This window comes from Montipora foliosa, chromosome 6, assembly GCF_036669935.1.
Source record: "Montipora foliosa isolate CH-2021 chromosome 6, ASM3666993v2, whole genome shotgun sequence".
Lineage (NCBI taxonomy): Eukaryota > Metazoa > Cnidaria > Anthozoa > Scleractinia > Acroporidae > Montipora > Montipora foliosa.
Genome location: NC_090874.1, coordinates 73722915 through 73744362, shown reverse-complemented (window position 1 = coordinate 73744362; position 21448 = coordinate 73722915). Strand labels below are relative to the sequence as shown.

Genomic DNA, 21448 nt, shown 5'->3' with positions numbered 1-21448 from the left:
TAGCTGTTACCGTACAGAATGCAAAGGAGCCTTAAAACCCAAATTGATAATTATGTCTTGCCCTCAAATGAGTATTCTTGTACTCTCTCTCTGGATAAAAAACCCAAATTTAATGATATTAGTATTGTGTTCAAATACACTACTGATTACAGAAATTTTTCAAATTTTTCCCAGAGAAGGATGCCCCCAGATGCCCCAACAGGCTTGTGCCTTCGGCCCTCAAGAAGCGTGCCTTCGGTGTGCATTGTCCATTCTCCTCCATCTCCTCAGGTTTTGCTGCCTACTAAAATTCTTATTGAAAACCCTGCAATTCGCCAAGACCATGTGTTATTCCAGCAGTAATAATAGTGGATCGTTTTCAAGAGTTTGATTCATCTGTTGTTTAGGGGAGTGCAGCATCTGGAGGGAGTGGGCATATGCCAAGACCACCAACAGGTAGGAATTACAATAATTATTTATGGAATTCTCCTTCTACTAGCTGTAGTTGTTCTGGATTATTTGCAAACATGGACAACCAAATTTCTGAACGAGTAGCTCGAACTCATCCTCACTTTGATCCCAGCTGGAGATTAAATGATGTAAAAAGCGATAATTTATGGTTGGAGAGAACGACAGCTAATCAAATTCCACAAATAAATGACTCTTCAACTGGTAAATGTGTGCAATATTGCTTTCCTTGCATTATCTCCTCCAGGCGATCTGGTGACGTAATTTGGAGGACTGGGAAGAAAAAATTTAATGCCGTATCCCACAACCGTGCGTGGCCTTAGGTGTTGTTTCCAAACTCCCTGCAGTATTTCCATTGCCAAAACTCAACAGATCATACTGTGTCTACCACATTTCCTGTTACTGAATGAACATTCAAGACGACCCAACGAGATCTAGCCTACCTTCTGCCAAGTTGAATTCGAAAATGAGGCCGCGCGCGGTTGTGGGATACGACGTTACGATTTTTATGCGCAGTCCTCTGAGTTACGTCACCAGATCACCTGGCTGGTAGTGCACAGAGACTGGTCACAATGTGAGTCCCACCTGTTTTGTATTGCTACAATCCATTACATGTACATTTCCTAAGAATGGAAATCTAGGACCTTAAAGGAAACCTCCGCAAAAACAAGGATTTAACTTTAAAATATTGACCATAATGTTTACAATCAAATTGTTTGATCTTAAATTGACCAACTGGTCTGTCTTCTGTCAGTTGGAGTCCTTTCAATAATAAGTTATTGCCAACGAGTCAGCCAAGTGAAGACGCGAGGCTGACAAGGCGGCAACCTTAATAGAGCCGAAGTGCGAGAGTGTTGTATATATGCAGAAAAAATTTCGAGCACTCCAGAGAAAATGTAATGAAAGATAAGGTATTAAAGCGAACAAAGGCCATTTGCCATGTGGCTTCAAGAACCAATGAAAGTGCACATTTTTATGTGTGATGTCAAGACAAACTGGCATGACGCAACATCATTCACATGGGTACATGTACATATGATCAAGTGAAAACACATTTTTTCCCATCTCTCCGACCGTTGTATTGTGTAATCAGCTTGCTTTGAGTGTTCTTTAAGACTGAACCAGAATAAGTGTTCTTATATCGACGGCTGTTGTTGTCGCGTGCCATTGTCGAATAGAGCAGTTTGCTTTTCGTTTTGTGATCATTGAGTTGTGAACAATTTAATTTAATTTTCTAAGGATTCGAAATAATATTGTCTGTAAAGTACACAATTAAAGCCGGATCAATTTGCCACATAATTCGTGGCTGTATCTTGCAAAATAAGAATACTACAAGTGAAACAACTTTCATGTGTCATGCAAGAGAGTTTGATTCCCCATGACATGTTTCAACGCACTTTGGTGATTTTGTACATGGCGTTGATTTTATGCCGCTTAATTATTGTATACATGTATTCTTGTTAAAATTACAGCCGTTCAAAATTGCAGCAGTACTTTCAATATTATTGCAAAACATGTTGACTCGAGATACAAAGTGTGCAAGGGTTTTACTTACATCTCTATTGTTATTGTGTTATTGTTAACTAATAGGTACTTTAAGTTGAGTTGCACTGTACTTTGAAATAAAAAATTACAACAGTACTACTATTGGGTCTCAAAAATGGCACTCTGTTACAAATCTGCAAATTGCGTCTTATATTGACTGTCTCGTTGACACTTAGCGATAGCTACATGTACATGTATTATCAGTTATTGCTTTATTTCTTTCTATCCAAAGTATTATTGGCCCTAAAAAGCTTCAACAGAGAGCATTTGCATGTACAGTGTAAGGGAAATTTCAATATTCCATAGAATAAGCACACCATTATTAGAACAATAAAGTCCCAATAATTAGTATCCCATAGCAATAATAATCCCATAGTCTGTGTGAAAAAAAAATCTGGCTGGTGAGTCATACCATAGTTTTACGAAGGGCTTGGTGAATTCTTTATTGCCCTCAATTGGGAACTAGCTACATGTATTTCATTGGTATGAGAACCGTTTTTGTGTTTTATTATTATGGACACTTATTGATATCGCGGTTTTACATGATCAATTATAGCATAGTGAGACTAGTCCTAGGCTATGCTAAATAATTTATAAATATGAATGTTCAGTTAGACTATTCCTTTCAACGCTCTGCTCCGTTCTTCCTATCTCTTATAGGTATAAAAGTTCTTAACTATTTCAACGTTTTGTGATATGATTATTATTATTATTATTATAATTATTATTATTACCTATTATTACCAAGCTTAATTGCCATAGATCAAAACTGCAATTTTGACACTCCTAATCGCTATACAAAATGTAATACGGTACGGTGTACGGTAAACCTGTGTCATTACCCTTTTCAATTTTAATTTTTCCATCAAAGGTGGCTCGAGGAGGTCGAAGTCAGTCCAGGGTCGGAGATCAAGAGTTGGTAAGGATGAATTTAATTTTCTGTCATAATTATTATTATTATTATTATTATTATTATTATTATTATTATTGTTATTGTTATTGAACATTATTATTATTATTACATACTATTATTTGTGCATTGTCAAATTATTATTTTTTGTAGTGGACCTACAGAGTATATTCTACAATACAGCCTGTTTGCTTGATAAAAAAGTCTGTTTTTATTGCTTGATTTAACTCATTAATAATTTGTAAGGTTTGTAGCCAATTGGATTGCCCCATTTTGGTCAGGTGCAGGTATCTTGATACCCAATGAAACTACAGATCAAGAAATGCCCCAGTTAGCTAAAAAACTGATGGAGACACTGATCAAGACGCTTGAATTTTAATGAACCTTTCTGCTATAAACCTTCAGAAAAAAAAAAAAAAACAAGCAAGTAAACTATCCACACACAATGCATTTTAAATTCAAATATTCAACATAAAACTTTCGCTGTACCTTCTATCATTTGCGTCCAGAGGATTAAATGAATTTGGGCACCCAATAGTTCAGCAAAAGAGCATCCATTTCAGCGATGTCTGCACTCAAGGCTTGAACCTTGTGTAGTTCGCAGTCTTTGAAAAGTCCACCACAATCTAAAACCAGTACTTGTACCTCTCTTAACCTGAGCCATTCGGCAAAAATGTTCACAGCCCAATTATTTCTTTATTTAGTTAATACTGGAACATCCTCATTAACCGAATCACTTTCTTGGGAAGACGATTTTGGCTGGTGAAAACGACATGATTCTGGCTGAGACGCTTTACCTTTTAAACTCAGCCAAATATTGAATATTCATTTCTTCTACAAATTACTATAATCACTTGTTTGATAAAACAAAAGATCATGACATTACACTCATACTTAGTTTAAAAAAAAAGATCCAGAAGTAATGTCAAAACCTTGTGCTTGGTTTTTCATCAGAAACAATAAAATATTATGGCATCATGCTTTCATCTCTGTTTCTCGGTATTTGGAAACCCTGGAACTCGCATTCGTTTTTGACATATTACTTCAAGCCTGTGAAAAGAATTGACCTGAAGCAACACAGATTGTAATTTACATTACAGCCCTCAAACTTGTTTAGTAAGATTTCTTCAGGTACATGTAGATGTACATGTACAGAATTCAATACGTATCATGAAGTATTCCAGGGCTATTGACTCCCCAACTTCAACAAGATCACTTGTTTTTTTGCGTTTGATTAAAGGAGAACGCATTCTTATTTTGTTCAGATTGTGTGGTCTTGCGAAAAGGAATCAAGATTTTCTCTGTAAGGGACACCAAAAAAGCCACCCCCAAGATTCTTTTATTGTTTGCAGGGGCACCCTCGCATGGAATCTCGCATGCGTATTGATCTCGATCTGATGACAGTCTCTTTTCTCTTTTCTCACATGCTTAGTTTTCTAGCTTGGAACCCTACGGAAACACACAGGTTAAGCGATTGTCAAACCCAGTTCATTATTCAATAATCCGAGATTACTACTAGCAGGAATTCATTAAATTGATGACACACTGTGTCCCAAGGACTCTTCTCCTTTAATTTAACTAAACATAAACTGCTGGATTTACCCTGACCTAAGAATAATGCTAAACGTGACACTAACAGCAAATGGTAAAACTTCAAGGGACACATGGTGTTGGAAATCAAAATTGGGCGTGCATCTAATTATGAGCATTTCTGGACATAAGTGAGGTACTACATGTAAGTACTGTCCAGCCAAACTAATGACATTTGTATTGACAGCAACATCACCCTACTCAAGCTCTCAAATGAAAGTTTCAACCAAGCAACGAGCTCCCAAACCCTCTGCAAGAAACATGTGGATCGCATCAATGAGAAATGGTGCTGCCAGTAAGTAAAACAAGAACAATATTGTTTCTTTATAAAGAAAGGAAAGGAACTTTATATAAGTGTCTAGTCATTCTAGCGCTGGAGCACTTATTGCCGACACTGTAAACTGAAATCAACAATAATATTAACGTGAAGGGAAGGAAAAGGAAAGGAAAGGAACTTTATTTGTCTAGTCGTTCTAGTGCTGGAGCACTAATTGGGGACACTGTAAACTGAAATCAACAATAATATTAACACAAAGGAAAGGAACTTTTATTTTTAATTAGTGTCTAGTTGTTCTAGCGCTCAAGCACCAATTGCGTGGGGACACTGTAAACTGAAATCAGCAATTAACGCAAGTCAAATCAAATGTTGGTTTTTGAGGAGAGGGGAAAACCAGAGAACCCAGGGAAAAACCTCTATTGGTGCAGAGTAGAGAACCAACAAACTCAACCCACATAATAATGAAGCCGGGTCTGGGAATCGAACCTTGGCCACATTGGTGGGAGGCGAGTACTCTCACCACTGCGCTATCCCTGCACCCCCAAGACAATTTTTTTTTTGTAAATTACTGTTCAACTTCAACAAAATATTACCAGTATTCTTATTATACTTTCATTCCTTTTAAAAATAATTTCCCTTTCAGCTCTGAGCACTGAAAACAGTCCCATGAGGACCTTTGCTGGCTCCAGAGCATCTAATAGCAAGCATTTGAAGACAGGAACTAGAACACAACATTTGAGTGATTTTGTTGTGGTAAGATTTTGGGCTTGATGGTGTACACATAAATAATTAATAAAAAGAAATTGTTCCATTGGTTTGTGGACTGGAGTATCATGCTGATGTTCAAGCTTCATTTCCCTCGCAGATATACATGTAACTCAGGTTGGATTTTCCTTGGTGTTCCCAAATTTGTTTCTGCCATGCTGACATCTCCTGCCAGTTGGGGTTTTTCAGCGTGTTATGACAATTTTTTTTCTTTTGCAACTTATTGTCATAACGAACATTTACATGTAAATATTCTCAAGTGGACTTTTTATAACTACAGTAAAAGTAATAAAACACAATTATAACTATCTAGTAGGCAATAGCACAACAATTATTTTAGACTTAAGACACTTGTTAGCATTAGTGCTATTAATGCTCATCTTTTTTCAGATAGACAACTTGAAGAACAAGAACCATGTCCGGAGTGCCAGCATGTCAGCAAGTAAGTTTTGATAGATTTTTAGCTGAAGTGTCTCCCTTTTTTTTTTTCAAAAGACGGATTATTGCTAACTTTTATGTGTGCTTACTTTTGAGGCGAACCGCATCTGGCTGGGGGTGGTCCTGCCTACAAACCACAGGAGGACTACTATGATGAAGTCATAGAGTTGAAAAAGGTTGGTGGTACTGTGATGATGGCCATTGTTAATTTTGATACGACTTCGATCTAAAAGGCAAAACAGAAACTTATCTTGGAAGAACATATTTGTTTTATTCAAACAAATCAAGAAAAAAGCTTTGTTAAGGCAATGATACATGTACATGTATTTGTTTTCACCATGTGCTCGGGCTGCCCAATAATGTCACCACTTGTGATTCCACTTGCGTTGGCCATCACAAAAACTCATTCATTATAAATATCGTTCATACTATTTAGACTTCACATCTCACATGTGAAAAAGAGGCTAAAGTAAGCTAAGAATTTAATTAAGGGTTCATAGTTAGAGTTTATGAAAAAGGGAGAGGCATCATGATTGACCTTCATATCAGAAGCAACTCCGGAAGTCTGACACCTGCAGCTTCTTTTTTAGGGGTTAAGAAAATAGGAAGGCTGTAACTGCACATTTCACTTGCATTTATTAAATAAGCATTTTTTGTAGCTGTGTTCATAAAGTACATAAAAGCTGGGCAACTTGGAGAAAAAATGCAATGAAGGGTTGTTCAAACATTAATTTGAATTATTATCAATATACGCAGCCAAATAGAAAATCGGCCTCTTCAAAACACACCCTCAGCGGGCCGCAAAAGACTGACAGCGGGCTGCTAATGCATTATCAGCCCTACAGCTGGTTGGTTCTTGCTTCAACTTTGTGATATGCCTATTATTTATGGACGATTTTACACATTTTTTCGGTAATTTTAAGTAAGATCACTGGACTAAGTTGATTCTTTAATAGCTTGTTTAGTCATCACTTACATGATGATTTGAAGTGACTTTGAACTCGTTATTCACTTAGGTTGTATTATTAAAACTCGCCTTCTTGATATCATTTGGCCTTGTTTATTGATAATAATGATAATGACATGACTTTTTTCGGGAATTTTGTTTATTTGCACCCTTGTAGTGTCATTTGTGGCCCTCGCGCTTCATGCTCGGGCTGCAAATGACACTACGCGGGCGCAAATAAACAATATTCCCTCAAAAAGTCATGTTATTCCCTTATTAATACTTGAGTGTGTGGATCGAATCAAGTGGCTTTTGTTTTATATCAACTGCGTGCAGGTCATTAATACTTTGAAAGCTGAAAACAACATCATCAGCACGAAACTTCGCAGGGTTGAAGGCGAGAATGTGTTGAAGGTAAGAGATTGTAAGTCTTGTCTCACTGTGCTTGAAGCTTTTGCTATAAACTTTGATGAAGGACTGATGGTTGACAATTCCACCTCCTGGTAAGATTATTTTGCTTTGTTGGGGAATCTAATAGTGCATTGTTCAAGAACAATAATATACTGAGCTCTTGCTTTTGCTCTTCTTCAGGACAGAAAGATGGAAGACCTTTTGAATCAAAGAAAGCAGGTATTTGCCTGAATACCACATGATTAAGTGTAATGATGCTCGGATGATGAGGGTGAAGATGATCAAAATGACAGTGATAATGATATTACTCCTTTTACCCTTCATTTAACAGAAAGGAGAAGTTCATTTTAGTCTAAGGAAATTATAATTATAACATTTAAGGAAGAACACATTCACGAATAAATGTTCATTTCGATCTTTTGTAGGTTCATTTTCGCAATTTCCATGTTCACGCTGCATCTTCAATAACATTAGAATTTCTGGTTCTTTGTGGTAAACTCTATTAATATACATGTCTTTGGAATAACATTAACACCGACAAAATTGTCATTTTACATCTTTTGAAGTGTGGTACCATCCATAAAAAACAAAGCTTATTTTTTATCCTTTAATGTTTTCACGGTTAAAGTGATTCCTTAGATGGAACTTGTCATAGAATTGAAAAAGGGGGGGGGGGGACCGTGCTCGTTTCCATGGTATGCTATGGTATGGTATTTTATTTGTACACATTACACGGATGAGTACAAGACTCGTTAAAACGTGAACGTGCCAAATAACTATAAATCTATACATATTAACCCTTTAAGCCCCGAGGGGTTCCCCATTGACGAGTAAAATCGTCTGGCGTTAGACAGAGTAAAATCTATAAGTGCCATTTGGCACCATCGGGGCTGAAAGGGTTAAACAGGGACATAGTTTTTTTCACGCTGTTAGCTTAACCCTTTAAGCCCCGAGGGGTTCCCCATTGACGAGTAAAATCGTCTGGCGTTAGACAGAGTAAAATCTATAAGTGCCATTTGGCACCATCGGGGCTGAAAGGGTTAAGACATAAATTAACTAAGTAGGATGAAATAAATAAGGGGAAAACTAGCTATATAAAAATCCAAACTATGTGCAAAAGTTACAATAACACTTAACTCCGGTAGTCAAATTAAAGTTATTTAGCATTGTCCTAAAATCGTTAAGAGATGGGGCTCTCCTAACACAATCAGGTAGATTGTTCCATAATCTTGAGGTGATGTAGAGATATGACTTATGCATAAATCTACTGTCATAGGTCATTTTCATTATTACGAAATATGAACATCTCCTTAATATTGAGGTGAGAGCATGAGAATATCTACGATGCTCTAGGGTCTTTGGGTTCATGGTAATGGTACAAGTCGCCGACGAATAAGGCTATTTGTGGCACTTACAATTGCAGCGCATCCCCAATATTGGAGAAATTTAGCTTGACTTTATAAATGTAATCAATGATATAACGCGGAGCCTGTCATTCTATGGTTAATTTATCTAATACTTTCACCTGCGTGAAGAAATATAAAAGTGTAAATATACACTTTTATATTTCTTCGTGCGCAGCCCCAAAGGAGACCTTCACGGCGACATATGACTGCGTTTTGCCCAAAACACCCCTAAGCGAGGCGACGAGCATCCCTCCCCTTTTTATATGGGATCCCCTCCCCTCCCCTCCCCCCCACCCCCGGGCGTATTGCCTCCTTCCGTACAATTTTATGAAACTGCAAAAAAACTGGCAATAGCTTTTTGTTGATTTTTTACTTCTCCTTGAGGATACCGTTCTGATCAAAACAGGGTCCGAAATTAACTTCTTTATATGGGCGACGACTGGCGACTGGATAAAAATTTTCAGTCGCCAGATGGCAAATTGTGGTTGCCAAAAACATAGTTAGTAGAGGAGACTGGTCCCCTCTACTAACTATGCCAAAAATTTTCTCCTGAAAATGCACGTTTTGAACTTCTTTATGGAGACTAGAAAGCAACGACCGCGCGGTCTTGTGTATGTCTCAAGCATTATTTTTCGCTTTCGAAAGCGGACATTTTGGAGAGAAATTGTACCCGACCTGGAATGTAATGAACAAGTCCATCTGCCCATTTGTTGAAAATTTCAGCCACGGAAACACCAGTCACGTTCTGTCGCACACGAGCCGCCATGTTATTACTGTGCTACATTCCTCGCACCAGTCCCTCAAATCTCTCTACTGAGTCGCAGTTTTTTCGCCCGCAATACGTATTTTATGAGAAACCGCAAAAAAACGTGGCGGCTTGCGACGTCATGGAGACCTATGGAGGTAGTTAACGGGAAAACTCCTTTCATTTAAATTTCAAAAACGTCGGCAGGATAAAAAGTAAGACACTTGTTGGCAAACGGCTCTGAACTTAATAGTAGGTCGCCCACTGGCGACCAACTGTGAAATTCTGGTCGCCAGTACTCAATTTTTAGTCGCATTGGCGACCAGGAAGGCGCAATTTCGGACCCTGCAAAACTATTAAATAAAATATGGGGGTCACCTTACTCATTCAGGAGAACAATAACATAGCCATTCCGTGGGCATCAATGAAAATCCGCCATTTTATCAATGTGCGTGAGCTGATGTGCGTGCCAATGACGCAAGAAATTAGGGAGCTTACGCAAGGACGACAACGACGACGACGACGACGACGCCAACGAGAACGTCGTCAAAACATAGCGTTTCCCGTTATTGAAATAATTTCGTTATAACCCCAAGTCGTTCGGAATGGAAAGTGGGTATCAACATTGCAGGAATAAAATTGGCAAGAATTGTGTGGTTGTTTGGGGAGAAAATTTAACAAGTTTCGCCATGCTCTCAAAAATGCAAATAGGGAGCTTAAGCACGCGCGTTTTTGAGAGGCGGACGGCAACCGAAAGTGAGCTGTTTCCTTTTTTAACTTCTCTCCACCCAACCACATTTGCATTGCGAAGTATCTTTTCTCCATTAGAGATGATTAGTATAAAAATCTGGGAGACACCACTGACCTGTCACGCGAAATGTTCTGTTCCGGGTACCGTCCGTGTCTCAAGAACGCGTGTATTAATGACAGTGTTATAATTTATGTAAATGCTTTGCCGAAGACAAAATGGATCTTATCACTAAGAACATGATATTCCAACGTTATTGAAGATGAATAAACATGATAATTGCTATAATGAATCTAAGAATGATTAAAATGAATAGTTTAATATTCATGAAAATGTTCTTCCTAAGATGTTAGGGAATTTCCGTAGACTAAAATGAACCTCTATTCTCCGTTAATGAAGGGCAAAAGGTATCGTAAATAAAAAAAACAATAATAGTAATGTTGTACATACTCAGGCATTGTTTTTTTTTTCTGTAATAAAACTGCAATAAGTGCGATCAGTAAAATCTGTAGTGTTATGATCTTGCGCTTTTGAAATGAGAGATTAAATTCAACTTCGTTTTCTCACCAGCCTGAAGATGTTAGAAGGACTTTGACTGACAAGAAGGGTGACACCAGTGCGGTTAGTATTGGAACTTTTGAAAATGACCGTCACAGTGCTGTTTTAAATCTTAGACCTTATAATTATGCCTCGGAATTTGATTCACGAACTGAAAATTCATTGACAAACAAATGTCAAGAGCCATTTTACGGCGAAGTGCTAGAGCTATGCTGCCTTTGCTGCATTGAGCAACAAGACCAATCTTGAGCCTGTTTTGATGCCTGCCAGGGTTTTCAATGGTTTTTCAAAGTTCCAGATTTAGTAATGAAAGTACTGGACAGGGTTATTTTCCGTTGTAAGGCCAATTGCAAGTTGGGAGAGAACCGTCAAGGAGACCTGCATTGGGTCTCCTTTACATTACCGTAAATGAAACTCTCAGAAATACTGTTTACACTCTTGAGTTTGGAGAGAAATAAGAAAACTAAAGATATCGTGCGAATGAAATGCCAACAGATCAATTCCGTTTGCTAAGATAAATGAGGCGATGTGCCTTCTTCCTAGTTTGAAGGATTTATTGCGCCTGATTGTCTTGTGTTTCTTCAGCGCATGGCTTCCTGAGATACCCAAGTCTAAGAAGAAAAAGGAAAATGAAAGCCATCAAATCTACAAATTTAGACAACTTATGGCGTCAAAGTAACGCACGTGACATGAAATGGTAAACAACCTGACAAAACGTCAGGCCTCCGGCCTCAAACGAAAAACTCTGATGCCTCACTGCTTTCACATTTAAATCAAGACAATTAGGGGCACTTTCCATTCAAGAACAGAATTCCCTGTGCTCAATGGAATGGTACTTTCCACTTGAAAACTCGACCCTAGCCGCTTTATGTTTGCATGAGTTTTGCACCAATAAAAGAGATTCATGTGAGTGTGCTCAAGCTTGTTGTCAGCTTGAGACAATGACAACAACAATTTTGTCCAATGAAAAGAGATGGTTTCTGCTCAATTGTTCTTTGTTCAGTGTGAGCCTTGTTGTACACTAACCAGTACATTAATGGACAACGATGCAACAACATTTCCGCCTGCCCGTAGTAGTCGAAGTAGTAGCCTTTCAGTTGCTTTTTCAGATCGTAAACAGTTTGAAACAGAAACTCCATGCCGTGGAACGAACAGTAAAGGACAAAGAAGCAGAACTGAGGTATTAAAGTCCAACTAAGTGAAAAGTGTTAAATTGCTAGCGGTTCTTTCTACATGTATTTCTTTGTTTTAGCAATTGACAAGTACGCTGTATACAGACTGAAGTGAAAGACTAATGATCAGGGTCTTGAAAAACTGAAGAGAAAGTACTGGCTTTCTTAAAATTTCATCTGCAAAATTTATGTTTTGACTTTAAGTTTTCTTGTATAAGGACTACAAACCTTGGGCCCTTTCTCTCATCCTTTTTTCACAAACTCTGTGGGATGTTGAAGATCCCACACTATTTGCAAAGAGTAGGACACGGAATTGCTGGTGTTGTCATATGCCCTACTTTCTTCTGCCAAGTGTGGCCGCCTTACCAGTGACGCTTTTAAAAGGCTTATGGTGTCTTTGGCCTCCACACCGGAAACAGTCTTAAGTCAAGGGGACTTTCCCGTGTGCTAGAACATAATAGGGAGCTTTAGCGTCTGCGACGGGAACGGCAACGTGAACGTCATCTCAGAACATAAAATCGCGTTATTGTAATCACTTCGCGACTACTACAAGCTTTTTGACGTGTCAATGGTGTTGGCAGTCCCTCAAGAATGAAAACTATCTCCTAGTGCTGACGTGTTCTATAAAACCTCAAATATGTTTATTTCACGTTGCAGTTTTGCTGACGACGGCAAATATAATAGGGGAGTGAAAAACGCACTTGCAGGGCGTGCAAACCTATTGTTTTTTCCCACTAAATATGCAAATTTGTCGCCGTTGTCGTTGCTAAAAGCTAAAGCCGCGGCTACACGAGCGAGTTTTGTCTCGCGCCGGTGATGCGATTTTTTTCAGATTTTATCGCCTGCGCGCGAAGGTGGCTACACTTGTGACAAATTTTGGCAACAAATTGAAGGCCGCGCGAATCGCATACTTCAAGAGACCTGGGCACTATAAACAGACATTCCTACTTTAACTTCATTGGCTAAATACTCTTTAGTCGCGTCGCAAGCACGGGCAAAAAGTTGCAGGGTGGCTACACGGGCAACTATCTCTGCGATTTTGTCGAGAAAATTTCAACTCTGGCGACTTTTTACTTGCGATTTTTTCACCTGTCGCATCGCCAGTTCAAGGGTGGCTACACGTGCGATTTTCTTCTCGCGCTGGCGAGGCGACAAAGTTTGAAAAAATCGCATCATCAGCGCGAGCAAAAAATCGTTCCTGTAGCCTCGACGTAAAGCTCCCTAATATACAGTACATGTACATTACCCCAAAAAGTAGTTGGCTCTGCTTGCCGAAAAAAAGGGTTAATCCAGGGTGTTGAGAAGTCCCCCCCGGATAATCCGGTGTTTTTCTCACCTAAAAGATTAATATACAACATTTCTTTCTTAAAGTATACCTTTTTCATGCTTAATAAAGTTGTTACGTGTTCTTCTTCTTCTTCTTACATCACTGCAGTCAGCTCAGAAAGACGATTAAAATGACCAACATTGAAGAACTTCAAATCCAGAGTGAGACTTACTATCAAGAGGTAACAGTGAATGTCTCAAAATTTAGTGTCTCCATCAAATTGTGTGTCATATGATCATATGAAAAGTTAGAACTTCGATGCATTTGTAAAACAATACTTTGAATTTAGAGTTTCGACAATTTCAATGCAGTATAACACGACAACTGTCACCTGATCCTAGTTTTAGGGTGCAGGGATGGCGCAGTGTTGAAAACTCTCGCCTCCCACCAATGTGGCCTGGGTTCGATTGGCAGACTCGCCGTCATATGTGGGTTGAGTTTGTTGGTTCTCTACTCTCCTCCGAGTGGTTTTTTTTCCCGCCGGGGTACTCCAGTTTTTACCACTCCTCGAAAACTAACCTATAGAGCGGTTTTCAATTGAGTGTCGAAAGTAATTAGCGAATTGCTTTGGTTTAAGATTAGTTCTCTCAGTGATTGGTTCAGAGTTCTCGCGCCGCTTTTTCAACCAATCAGGGTTGCATTGCTCAAAGCATGGTTAGCGCTAACCAGCGTTAAATACAATGGAAACCTATAGGTTTTGATACCTCTTAACCAAAGATTAGCGCGGCTAACCAGGCTTCGAGCAACCGGCCCCAGAAGTGAAACCAAAACCAATCGTGGCTCGCACGTGCACGTGTCGGCTACGTGTAATTACTTCGACTTTTGATTGGTATACGGGATTGTCTCCGTCCTTTTTGATTGGCCAAAATAATTACTTAGATTTGATTGCTGTAGAGTGTCCCCAATTAGTGCCTTGGTGCTAAATACAGTTGACACTCAAAATTAATAAAGATCATTCATTATTATTGTTATTTATGACTTCTCTCTCACAAGTTTCCTGGGGAAACTCAGTTACTAATATGCCAAGGTCCCACGTTCGACTCCTGCAAAGGGGTCCTTGGATTTTTCCGAAGTATCCCAGAGTTAACGAGATCATTTTGGCACCAAATAGAGCCATGTCCAATTGAGTATTGGTAGTATACGCTTTGTGATTGGCTTCAAATCTCGCGCCTCGTTCTTAGCCAATCAGAGATAAAGATAGACCAACACGACCAAATGGGAATTGCCTCCTCTCATTTTGCGTTTAGCGTCAGCGGCGTCAAATTCTTTTTTTGCTAAGGTCAGCTGATTTGATTGTCAGTGTCCGTTGTGATTGGACAAAGATTGGTTACACTTTGGTTCCACAAAACTCGATTGAAAACAACTATGAAACGAGGGGAAGAAAACCACGACAGAGGCGAACAACTCTCTCTCGTACCTCTCAATTAATCTGGCGTGCATTCATCGGAAGCCCCAAACTATGAATTTATCTGCATCTTAAGAAAGAAATCTCGCTCCTCGGGGCGCTGAGGAGAAAGTGCTGCCTTTGTAATTACATCTACAATTGGTTAGATTATATAGTCTCGGATAAGGACTATAAACTGTAGGCTCCGTCTCACAACCCTTTAATTTTCATAAAACCTGCGGGAGGTTAAAGATCCCACACACTTGCCGAAAAGAGTACGGCATGTAGTCCCCGTTGTTGTGGTCTGGCCTTTCCTTCAGCAATGTGATTGGCTTGGCGTAATCTTCTAAATGGACTACTGATCAATGAGACCACATAACAGCAAATTGAAGGAGGCCATCTGCTGAAACTGGTAAATAAGTAATTGGTGGCAGTTCTGGACATTTGAAAAAAACAAGTCCCTGTTTTCCTCCGTAGTGTTTGCCGGCGCCGGCTTGTGATCGAACTTTGTTCGGTCCATTTGTTTGTGTTAGTTTTAACTTGTTTTTTTTCTCCAGGTTCAGCGACTGCAGTTGGTTGTTTTGGAAATGCAGCAAGCACAAGGTTATGATCATTATGGAAAGACTAGGTAAACCCATTGTTGCAGAAAACAGTAAGAGAGAAAAATAATGTATATGCACATGCCGGGAGCAAGGCCTTGCGTTACCTTCACTGCTTGGGACGATGTGTCGTGACGTCAACGAAATTAAATCGCGCGCCAGTGGTTGGCTTATGGTGTATGATGCCACCTAAGCAGAAACAGCCATAAGTCAAGAGGACTTTGCCCAGTGCGTAACATGTAGATGTAGATGTAAGAGGTTTAATTATTTGTCCAAAGTTTTGGACAAGGTTCCCAAAGGAACCTCTGCCAAGCAGGTTATGTGTAAGCTTGCATCAAAAAATAAATCAACAAAATAAATAAGGAAAGAAAGGATAATGAAAAAAAGAAGAAAGGATACTTTATGATACGGTAGTTTTGAAGAAATTATGCCATTTCCTCTGAAACTCTGTTTGTTTCGCTTTTATATAATGCGTCGGTTTTTCAAGCAATGAGAAGCAAAGCATAAATTAATCGCTTCTTTCACGCGTGCTTTTTCGCGCACTGAGCAAGTTGCGTGCAATTGGAAGGCTTGCTGTAGGTACACGTACAAGAACCTTTCGATGTTCTTTCGAATTCCAAGCTCTGTGCTACGAGTGTATCCGAAGGCTATTGTCAGTTTTGTGACAAAGTGTGCTGTATAATCCATTGTTTGAATTTGTGTTAGTGTTTCCCTATTGCCCTTAAATAATGATTCAATTCCTTTTGGTTGCCCGCCCCGAGGTTGTAATTGTTTACCATTTAGATGCGGAAACAGTTCCCAGTAGTCCTTGGCTTGCTTAAATGGTGAGGAAGTTTTCTGAGTGGGAACATTGGGATCGGCGTGTCCTGATTTGAAAAATTCGCGTACATTTATTGAGAGACACAAACTTGGACACGTAGTGAAAGCGTAGGGGAAAACATTTCGATCCAGGAACATCGGCGGAAATTTTGGATTTCCTTGTCAAACTTTCCGAGAAATTTTGATACGGCTGGCCAAAAGAAAAAAACTTCGCCCGTCAAACACGAGAACAAAAGAAATGTTATAAGTTGTGTGATCGAATGTTTGATGTCCTTCAAATTTTATCAAACACGATCAAACAGCAGCAAATAAGGTGGCCAAACGGTAAAATGGTTGGTCACCAAACAATGTTTGATGTTGTTTAAACGCCAAACATTTCCCGTTTGGCCAGGCCCTTACGTTCCAAGTGGTGAACCGTAAGCAACCACAATTTTCATAATTTGTTCCAGCTCTACTTGGAGAAGTCCGTCGCCAAGAGAGCAAAAAGGAAAGCCATCAACCTTGACTCTCAAGCGTTTAGAAGGTACAGTATGACAGACAAAAAATTGTTAATGCGCTATAGTAACGCCAGCCCAGTCGAAATGTTTTTGAGTAGTAGGCAAGCTGGCTATACTAATAGGCAGCAGAGGCCCAAGGCCACTCCTTGAAGAGCCAGAGGCCCTTGCATGCTAGGGGGGTCCGGGGGCATGCTCCCCCGAAAAATTGAGAAAATATTGGCTTCAAATGGTTGCATCTGGTGCATTTTAGGGTAAACAGAGCTCCTGTTAGATGGCATTAAGATAATAGTAATGAATGAATTAAGAGTCACACAAGACCTTCAGTTTTCAAATTAAAGTTATATTCCGCCAGAAGCATTATTGGAAAAAAAGGATAACTATCGGTACAAGCAAGTACTTCTCAACTGTGAAAGTGAGAAACTCAGTTGCTGAAAGTTGCCTCAAAAATATATTATAGTATCGGTTAAACTGCATGAAGTTCAAGGCCTCAGATCTTCAAATCAGTTGAGCTATATATAATCTCAATGCAAAGCTATTGGTTTCCGGGGCTACATACTTGATACCGTGCGAAAAAATTTAGAAATTTGCGGAGTCCCTGCGCCAACGTCAAGAGATCGTTTGGACGCCATCTTGTTTGTACTTGCAGCAACCGTGACCGCTGACAATCCATTCGGCTCACCTTCTCACGCAATGAGCGCGTTCCTGCAGAAGCGATCGTGTGCGGCTGGGGTTTACGTGGTGTATTTTTTAGTTACAATTTTAACTGGACGTTTAGAAGAGACCTTATAGCCTGAGAAAGGATGAAGGCTAGCAGCATGCAGTCGAAACGTAGTGATTAACAACAACTCAGTGATTGACAACAACTTGAACAACCTCATCCTGAATACAAGTCTGACAAGTGTGAATTCGAAGTAAGCGGCAGATATTGCGTTGTAGGCGGACAAATAGCCATTGTTCTTTCAGGGACATGACAACTGATTTTCGTAGGAACTGGTATTCTAAAAATATAGACTCATTTGTGATTGTGCTGGAGAGCCCATCCATGCCGTAAAAACACTCTTATCTAATTCACTCTTGACCAAACCCAAACCATTTATCCCCCGGAAGGCCCCAAAGCCAAGGTGTGTGTAACCACAACTAATGTGGGTATTTCAACTGAGGAAGGTTCATGCACCAGTCGAAATGGCTTCAGCGAAACAAAAAAAAATAGTCAGGGTTCTTTTGGGGGACAGCTATTCTTAGAGTTATTTTCATAGAGTTAGAGTTAAGTTTCCAAAATCCTGAATTCAGGATTTTGGCAATTCAAGATTTTGGACGGCCAAAATCCTGAATTCAAGATTTTGGAATTCAAGATTTTGGACTTCCAAAATCTTGAATTCAGGATTTTGGAAGTCGTTAACTCTGACTCTAAGTCATAACTCTACTGAAATAACTCTATTGATAGTTAACCTCGTTGTTTTGCACAAAATGGAATTAATGGGCGTTTTCCATTTATAAAAAATTTCCGGAAATTTCGGTGGAAATTTCCATCGGGTGAAAAACGTGTTCCATTTAACTCAGGTCCGTTCGCCGCCCAGTGATTGCGATTTTACGCGCCAAAATTTAAAAATGTGGCCGTGAATAGCCTGGAAGTGGTATGACCTTTCAAAAGTTGTAAATGGACCACACGTTTCCATCGGAAAGTTTCCAACGGGAAAACAGGACTACCTTTTCAGAAGTTCCGTTTTTTCCGGACATTTTCCAGTGGAACGAACCAAAAACGTGTGTACCATTTACATCCCAACCGGAATTTCCGGAATTTCTTGGTAAATGGAAAACGCCCTATGTATCGAGATGCACGTGCGTTTGCAGGCTAGTGCTGCACGTTCAGCACGATTTTTCTTTGCACGTTTACTTATCAAGGGCGGAGCTAGGAGGGGGTCCTGGGGGGTCCCCCCCCCCGCCCCCCGTTTGTAAGCCTTATTTTAAGCAAACAACTTACAATATTCAGGTGGCGAAAACGCCACAATCTGGTGAGTACCCGCTGTTTGGCACAGCGTCATCCCCCCCTTTGAAAAAGCCTGGCTACGCGCCTTCTTACTGAACTTTGTGTTGTCGAAGTTGCCTTTAGCTGTGGATACGGATCTTTCAGTCATAATTCATCATGTATAGATGGTTATGAAACCCCGAAAGCTTCAAAGGAGAGAACAGTGACATCGCACTTCATGTTAACTTGGCCGTGACCAAGCACAATCTTTTGTCCTGGGTTCACAACTGAGTTTTGAATAAATTAATCGAAACTTTTCATTTGCTGTCTTTTAGAAAAAGGGTGCGGTTTGTTTGTGCATGGTCGGGGCCAAAACAGCGAACAAAACCATAAAGCAAAGAAACATACCGACTTTCATGACCATTGGAACATAGACGCATAGAACAATCCTTAATGATATTTTTTAAATGTTTCAAGGAAAATGGTCCAGGCTATGTAGCCAATTTATTCAAACCCCGAATTACACCATATAATCTTAGAAGCAATGGTTTAAATGTTGTAAAAACTTCATATAATAGTAGATTCCTTCATGTTTCATATGCGTACATGATCTCGCACATCTGGAACCAGTTGCCATCTGCTGTAAAAAACGCACCTAATGCATCATCCTTTCGGAGACTTTTAACTAAGTTAAATTTTATCGGCTGTCAATGCAGCAATTGTCTTTGACCCGATTTATTTATATATTTTTTTTAAATTTAATTAGTCGCTATCGAGATATCAATTATTTAAATTTTCTTTTATATTGTCAAACACTTTTATCATGAGCCTGTGGCTCGGGGGATTGGGAGACCACCCCCTGTGTATCTGACATTAAATAAATTATCTTATCGTATCTTATCTTATCTTATCTTATCTTATCTCCATATTGTTATGTTAACTATGTTTCAGTCTAGGAAGAAATAAAATTCCGCGTACAACGGGGATATCAAGAAACTTTTGCGCGACTGAATCAGCGAGGCCTCTACAGTAAAATCTCGATTTAACGAACTTGTATTGGATGACATCATTGGTAGAACAAACAAAATCCTTGACTTATATAGAGTAAAATGTACGGAAAAGAACCTCGATCAACGGAATTCTGATATAACGAGCTATATTTCGATGTACCTTGGCGCCTTTGTATTGAATTGAGGTTGGCCGGTTCAATCAGCGATTCAACCTCCCCTTTTTATCACGTCGAGTATATCTTACCTGCGTGTCTTCTGGCTTTTTTTCAGAGGAAAACGACCACCTGAAAGCCGAAAATCGTAGTCTCAAGAAAGATTTATTATCAGCAATTGAAAACTCGACTAGTGATAAAAGCAAGGTCCCCATGAAAGGTGAGAATATTGTTGTATTGTCTGTGTATCGACTTAACTGAGTAGTGTTTGTAAATACTGATAGAATTCTAATGAATGAAGGGGTAGTTTCTAAAGAAACTGTGGTGCTGCGTCGGTGGGGAAGTAGTATACAAAAATTTGGTTTTATCAACGGAGTTGATAATGTAAATTGGCCACCGTACAGAGATTCTAAAAGCTGACGTTTCGAGCGTTAGCCCTTCGTCAGAGCGAAGGATTCGCTCAGTCGTGCTTTACACATGGTGGATAATCTTGTAGTATACATGTATACTCATTCTATCGCTCTTTGACCACATGTTATTACTCTAATGAGGTTTTGATGCATTTTTTGTGTTCTTAGCTGAATACGCAGATATGAACCGAGGACAACTTCTAGCAAAGATTCATGAACTCGAGGAAGTAAGTATCTTTTCAGCATTTCATTGCTATCTACGTTGGCGATTGAATAATTTCATAGTAATGTGCGCCCAAAAAGACGGGATTTTTTTAAAACTGGAGGTGCACTTTGCCACCAGTTCTGCACACAGGCACCCCACTTTAAGGAAACTCAAACGACATGCACACGTGTGTCCAGAAATGCGGGTAGGGTTGTGCCTCTTGTTGAACTCTATATTTCATTGGGTTTATAGTGTTGTACTTCCTGTGCTAATTCAGTGAGGTACGACACGACCCAGAAATGGTGGTACTGAGATGCATGCTCAACTCGTTCGGTCTAAGCATTTGCTACCCATTTCCAACTATTAGGTCAGTGCAGGAGCTCATCAAGAGGGAGTCTCTATCTCCCATTCTTGGCTTAGGAGTCAACCGTTTCCGAGTAGATGTATTTATTTACAGAATTTCGCACGCCCACTGTTGTAAAAGCCAGTCTCCCTTGGGAAAATCAACAGACCCGCTGTTGTAAAAGCCAATCAAAACAGAGCTAGAGCGGTTTTCAAATGATTGTCGGGAGAAAGAAGGGAGACAATCCAGTAAACCAATCAAAACTCAAAAGTAATTACACGTAGCCGACACAAAGCGCGGGAGAACGTGCACGCGCGAGCCACGATTGGTTTTGGTTTCACTTCTGATTGGTTGGAAAAGGGGCTCGAGAACTTTGAACCAATCACTGAGTGAAGTAATGCAAAACAAAGTAATTCGCTAATTACTTTCGACACTCAATTGAAAACCGCTCTATCTCAAAGTCAAGGGAATTGTGACTTTTTTTCGCGGGAAAAACCCGTTCCTAAAAATAAATTTACTCGGGAAAGAGTTGTCTCGAGGAATAAATGGAGATAGAGGCTTCCCTTGATGAGCTCATTTAAACACGAAGACGCACTATGAAAGGCGTGGTACCTCATCAATCAGCCGTGAACGCAACCTTCTCTGTGATAATTTGTGAAATAAATAAAAGCCCCTTATGGCAGTGTCCGAAATATGTAATCAAGTGTTATCTGTCGTTCTGTTTTTTAATCCCTAGTCCCTTTTTTTGCGCGCTAGAAATATCTTTTCGGGCTTCAGT

The 21448-nt window shown here is 39.6% G+C and overlaps 1 protein-coding gene across 2 annotated transcripts in view; it reads left to right on the top strand.

The window, feature by feature from the left end:
- LOC138008402 (uncharacterized) overlaps window positions 1-21448 on the top strand; it is a 46305-nt gene that overhangs the window by 4919 nt on the left and 19938 nt on the right. For both annotated transcript variants that reach the window (XM_068855734.1, XM_068855733.1), the window contains exons 3-17: window positions 387-435; window positions 2864-2911; window positions 4680-4787; window positions 5413-5522; window positions 5925-5976; window positions 6069-6148; window positions 7255-7332; window positions 7510-7548; window positions 10799-10849; window positions 11896-11966; window positions 13394-13466; window positions 15227-15297; window positions 16537-16610; window positions 19831-19932; window positions 20291-20349. In XM_068855734.1, the coding sequence (XP_068711835.1) occupies window positions 387-435; window positions 2864-2911; window positions 4680-4787; window positions 5413-5522; window positions 5925-5976; window positions 6069-6148; window positions 7255-7332; window positions 7510-7548; window positions 10799-10849; window positions 11896-11966; window positions 13394-13466; window positions 15227-15297; window positions 16537-16610; window positions 19831-19932; window positions 20291-20349 (1065 nt within the window). The remainder of the gene's footprint in view (window positions 1-386; window positions 436-2863; window positions 2912-4679; window positions 4788-5412; window positions 5523-5924; window positions 5977-6068; window positions 6149-7254; window positions 7333-7509; window positions 7549-10798; window positions 10850-11895; window positions 11967-13393; window positions 13467-15226; window positions 15298-16536; window positions 16611-19830; window positions 19933-20290; window positions 20350-21448) is intronic.